We start from the raw sequence: 6000 nt of genomic DNA on the forward strand, positions 1-6000 counted from the left end.
CCGCTTGGGACACTGCCTCCAGTAGTGGCCTTTCTCGCCACAATCATTACAGGTCCTCTCTGCCTTCAGTTTCTCGCGGTCACTAACGGACATCTTCTCAGAAGACGTCTCCGACGAAGCCTTCCCCTTGCCCGTGTTACGGCCTTTCGACCGTTGGCCAGTAAAGGCCTCCGAACCTCCATCCTGAGGAGGGTTCGTAAATCGTTCCTCCTAGTCTAGGACCATAGGCACAAGCTCCTCCCACGTGATGGTGCTGAGCCTGCCACTGGTAATCAACGACGAGTAAAATGCTGAGTACGAAGAGCGCAAATGTGACAGCAACGTTATGGCCATGTCCTCTGACGATATCTCCTTCCCAGCCTGAAGAACTTCCTGCTGAAGAGCCTGCAGCTTGTTAATATGCTACCGCATCGTCGACGACTGCAGGGCTCATAACCCGCATCTGTACTTCCAAGGAAATCCTCTTCATGGGCGATACCCTGTTGTAAAGTGAGGCCAAATGCTGCCATATACCTCTGGCCAGCGTCATGTGCTTGACATGATTGATTACCTGTGGTGTGCAGTTGAGGAAAATAAACGAACGGACCCTGGCGTTGACACGATCCCACATCTGTGTCTGGGCCTCCCGGTCCTTTCGGGTTGACGGTAAATCCCCTTCCTCTACTTCCGGCCGTGGAACACCAACAACGACGAAATCGGCGAGATCGTAGGACTCCAAAACGGATTCCATCATCACCTTCCATATGCCGTAGTTGCTCCCGTCCAACTGACGGTCCACCGGGAACGTGGGGAGTGTCGAGATCTTCACGTCTCTCGGCCATCTCATACAGATCTGCCATAGCGGGGATGTACTCTGAAAAGGGTGGGTGGGTGGGAACAAAGAAGAACTGATACCTGCAAGTGGCTGTCCAGCAAATCAGCCCGCCTTCCTCTTGCTTCTCCTCTTCCTGATCAGCCCAAAACAGTCCACCAATCAGCCACAAAACAGCCCCCTCTTGCTCACACAAATCCCAAGACCTATCTAGAGCCTAAGGCTCTGATACCATGTCAGAATATGCAGCGGAGATGATGAACAAATCTGGGAACACAAGAGCAAAAAACGCAGGCAGAAAAACAGCACAAGAGAGAGAGAGATGTAGGCGTGTAACTCTGCTCTATATACACAAGAAGATCCCGAGGAATGATACAAAATGAGGTATGGGGGCTGAGGACCTATATATACTCCCCTAGAGGGCAGTCGGCCAGCTTCAGGAAAGCCCACGACTGAGAAAAATGTCCACGACTGCTGAAAATAGCAGTCGGCCAGCTACAGATGCCTACGCCTAGTCAGAACAAGTCGGCCAGCACTCTGACAGCCCACGACTGATGTAGATCCAGTCGGCCAGCTTCAGAGTGCTCCTGGCATCACCTGGCAGCCCTCCCAAGCCTCAGAAAAGTGGGAAAAAATAGGGGAAAAATACGGAGTGTGGGGAAAAATGGGAAAACACCTCATAAGGGCGGGCACACCCACAACAAAGGCCCTAGTGTATAAATCTAGACAGGAGATGACTTCTAACACTGTTTATATAAAAAACACGCTTAGCTTTTTCCCAAAAAAACTCATGCAAAAAAAAAGAACTTATGTGTGTTTTTTTGTCTGCCCGGCTGATCTGCGCGTCAGACATGGTCTGTATGCTGCCTTGCGTATCCTGCTGCCCTGTTGCTCCCCTGCTCCCCTGCTGCCCTGCTGGTGCTCTCTACTGTGCGCACAGCTTCTGCTGGCTGGCCTGATCTGCTCGCCATCATGTGCTGCCTCAGCTGGGGCTTCCTTGCAAGGCCTATGGCTGGCCTGACCCTAGATTTTAGGGCTGCCTACGTGCCCCCTGTCATGGTAGAGGACCTCGCATGATTGCGATAGACTGTGGCTAACGACCGATGACCCAATCATAGGTTTGGTACCTTGAACCACCCCCGAGCATGAGTTCAAATTGTCGCGAGACTGTGAGTCACCGATGACTCCAACATAGTGTCCCATACCACCAAGCCATAGCCACCTGCTGACAACTCCATGGCCATGAGGTCTTGCATGCTCTGGTAGTAGCCTCAGGCTACCTTGTGGCTTCTTGATCTCTTGTGTCTAATAAGTGACGCCCCCCTTTCTCAACATGTCGTCTTAAAATCGCGGAAGGAGATCTGCCATCCATTTCTTTGAAGGTTTTGCTGTTTGAACAACAAACTATTGACTACGGCCATAGATCAATGCACACTCATCTCCTTTTTTGATTGCTTGTGGAGCATGGACATGAGAAATGAGTGGAGTTCCAAGAATGCTCCTATCCCGTGTGTATCGATAGACTAAGGTAGACCGTCAACAATAGGGAAGGTGTCCTACCGCCAATCAAGGATGGATGCTAACTGTAGAAACCACTGGATGCCAAGAATCATATCACATCCCAAAAGTGGTGAAACAATGAAGTCCTATTGGAATGTGGCCTTTTAAACATGGAACTGAAACTGTTGAGCTTTGTGAGTGATATACGTGCAGAGACTAGGTGTAAACTTGTCCTCAACCAGATGGCATAGTACTAAGGTACAACCCATCTTAACAGGCAACGGTGGAGAGATAGTGTGCTCAGAGCTGCCCATGTCGAAGAGGACAATGAATTGCTGTCCCTTTGTTGTGCCATAGGCACGGATATGAGCTTTCATTTTTCCCTCAGCCTTGCCCTCTTGCTTATCATCAAATACCACTAGAGACACTGGATTCAAAGCATCAGTCTTCTTCAACCGTGTATTTTACTTCCTCGGTCTTTCGTTCCTTAGCAAGTTCCTAGCATCTTTGTTGCTCCATCAAGAGAAGCATGCGTTCAAATTCCATGGGACCCTGCTCTTTAGACAACTCCTTAGGTTTTTTTGCCTCTTTTGTTTGTTGAAGTTGTAGCTTTAGTGGTCTGATTTGCTCCATCAGCTCTTGGATGAAATCTTTGTTGCTTCAGTTTTACCATCCATGGGATGCTCTCATTCAGGTAGCCAAGCTACTGGGTCACAACCAAAAGCTTTGACACCAATGTAGCATGCAACTAGTATTATCATGTAACACATAGCAAGGCCTTCTTTATACCTTTATGTTTGAGTTAGTTTAAGCTATCCACTTTAATTCTTGAGCAAGGAGATAGAGTTGTAGAGATAGAAGATGGAGAGTTGAATACTAGATGGGGTCCCAACTACCCACTTAAGGGCCCCCTCCTACAAGGAGGAGCATTTGCTTTTATTACTTTGGAGAACTTCTTTACAATGCAGACTTTACCAAGAACTTAGTGGATGACAGGACTATGGAATGCGAAATGCAAGGACGAAGAAGACCAAACGTCAGCTGAACCATCACGCGGATTCACACCCATTAGTTGAAACTTCCCACTAGCTCTTCAATTTCTCACTTTCTTCCTATTTATAAATCCCAATTTCATACATCAACCCCAATTGCACCTAATTTCACACCCAATTTATAGATGCCAATTTCATACCTTCAACCTCAATCACATCTAATTTTACACCCAGTTGTTGAAATTTCCCACGGTTTCTTTGATTTGTCACTTTTCCCCAATTTGATTTGAGGAGTGTCACTTCGAAATCTCTTTGTTTCGTCCATAGAGACGAAACTAAATGAAACGTTTCTTGTGACTATGATACATGGTAAATATTGAACCATGGAGAGAGAGACTCTGTGTGTGCACCATGTGTGCGTGTTCCCAATGCATGCACAGATGTGCAAGAGGAAAAATATCTTATGAGTGGTAGGGTATGGGTTTGTGTTTTTTTGGTAGTGGCAAGGAACGTTTTTTGGCTTCGTTCTTTTTGGAGGTGCTTATGCCTTCAGAGATTATGAGAAAAGACACATGCTGTTTTAGGAAATGCCCTTGGCAATGCAATGGCTTTCCTTGCAATTATCGGATGTTGTAGCTCAGTTTAGTCTTTCACAATGTGTATAGGTCTAGTATCTGTCCAACACCTCTGACATCCCTAATTGGGGAACCCTATAGCAAAATCCATCAATTGCAGAAGCGTTCCCTCAAATAGAGCAGATGAGGTTTCTCATATATCATTTCTTCAACTGTCCAGGTAGACTTCCCCATGCATGCATGTATGGACGGACAGCATATACAGTAAGATAATCGTCAACACTGCTGGTTTTGCAGGCGGTAGGTGGGGTTGGAGCAGAACGTGTTGTGCCAACAGGACTGATGGAAGCCATAAAGCCTTGCACAGCCATTGCAACGTCTGGGATACCTGTTCGTGAACAATTTTTCAATGTCTCTATTTGCAGGCATTATCCATTTGGTGGTTTGCAACTTGGCGAATATGCATCTAGAAATTTCGGTCAGGCCACAGAATCCGTGCCCTTAGAAGTTGTAACACCGGTGTTGATTCCTACATATGATGGACACAAGCATCAGAAAGGAAGTCACGGAGACTTGATTTTTTTGACAAGCCGGGGTGAGGTAAGAACTGTTTAAAGGATCAGAGCTTTCGATGATTCCAAGTTGATGACAAAATAAGTTTCTTTTCTTATGTTGGACTGATGATGTGCAGGTCACTTCGTACACCCCAGGTCTACATGGAAAAGGTGCTAGCATGCAGTGGCAAATGGTCACAGGGGCCACATGGGTTAATCCTCCTTTCCAAGCAGGGGTAGCAGTTGAAAGAGTTGTCCCCACATTGAAGGTAATGTCATTGAGGGTACACAGTCCCCCAGAGGTGATCCTTGTGGCAGGTGAAAATGAAGCCGTGCTATTATCCCCAAGTGGAAACCACCTGACCAGCTTGTTCCTGCCATCCCCGCCCACGCATGCACTAGTAGTTGCGGATTTTTCCAGTGATGGCTTGAACGATCTTATTGTGGTTACATCCATTGGTGTCTATGGGTTTGTGCAAATGCAACAACCCGGGGCACTGCTATTCAGTTCTCTTGTTGGATGCCTCATTGTTGTAATGTGTGTGATTTTCATCATTCAGCATTTCAGTCTCTCAGAATTGAAGAAAAGGGCTCCAGACAGATAAGGTAGGTTTGGATGGATCCTTACGGCATTATGAGAGGTATTTAGGAACACCTGTGGGCTTATCATCTGGTTTACGAAGAAAGTGGACAACAGAATGCTGGAATCATATGTGGCTGAGAGCACACATAGTTATGAATCCTAGGCAATCTCTTCTGAAAGGCTCTTGGTTCCAGTCTGTGTCATATGATTTGGTGGGTTTATAAACTAAAAATACCTTGGTCTGCAGGAGACCAATCATTTCAATGACACGTCTGTTGAGCTGGGATAAAAATTTTGTCAACAAGAAGCTACGGCTATGCTACCTCCTGCTGCTAATTTTGAAAACAATGATCTTTTGATGTTTGCAGTGGAGTGTTTAGGTGCTGAAGTTGGGCACTTAAGATGCTTGTTAACAACCTGTAAGTCTGATTGAAGAAAGAAAGTTATATTAAACGTCTTCAAAAGACCATAAGGTCTATGAGACATAAGGGATTACAAAGATTGTGTGTTACAAAAAACTAATAAAATAGATGAAAAAGACAAAATAATGTTGATTACAAAGATTCCGTGTTACAAAAAACTAATAAAATAGACAAAAAAAGACAAAATAATGCTGTCTAACTATAGTGATGGAGAGAGAGAGAAAAATGCACTCATAATGGAGTACCACATGCACTCAAGGGAGTACCACGATATCCGTGGAAAGTTTGAAGTTCCAAGAAAGTATGATTTGATCAGTAAATGATTGGTTGATCTTAATTACAATTTGTTCACTTATATGCTTGCCCACCTTTTCACACTTTATTAATGTTGGGCTCTCACGCTTGCCCAGCCATATCCAAGACCATGGGTTTTCCTTATGTCCAAACCATGCCTAAAGCTCTAACCCATGTCCAAGACCAAGCCCCTTTCTTTACAAACCATTCTCACCTAAAGGTTTCGTCCTCAAAATCATATATGAAGCAATGTATAGGCTGTTGGAATC

The 6000-nt window shown here is 45.5% G+C and overlaps 1 protein-coding gene across 1 annotated transcript in view; it reads left to right on the forward strand.

Moving 5' to 3' along the window:
- LOC147625635 (uncharacterized) overlaps positions 1-5378 on the forward strand; it is a 53278-nt gene extending 47900 nt beyond the window's left edge. Inside the window, exons 13-14 of the mRNA XM_086817156.1 lie at positions 4176-4478; positions 4570-5378. Of these exons, the coding sequence (XP_086673282.1) occupies positions 4176-4478; positions 4570-5037 (771 nt within the window). The 3' untranslated portion in view covers positions 5038-5378. The remainder of the gene's footprint in view (positions 1-4175; positions 4479-4569) is intronic.
- The last annotated feature ends 622 nt before the right edge of the window (positions 5379-6000 follow it).

The sequence above is a fragment of the Cibotium barometz genome, chromosome 23 (assembly GCF_041138505.1).
Source record: "Cibotium barometz isolate CiBa-2024 chromosome 23, ASM4113850v1, whole genome shotgun sequence".
NCBI lineage: Eukaryota > Viridiplantae > Streptophyta > Polypodiopsida > Cyatheales > Cibotiaceae > Cibotium > Cibotium barometz.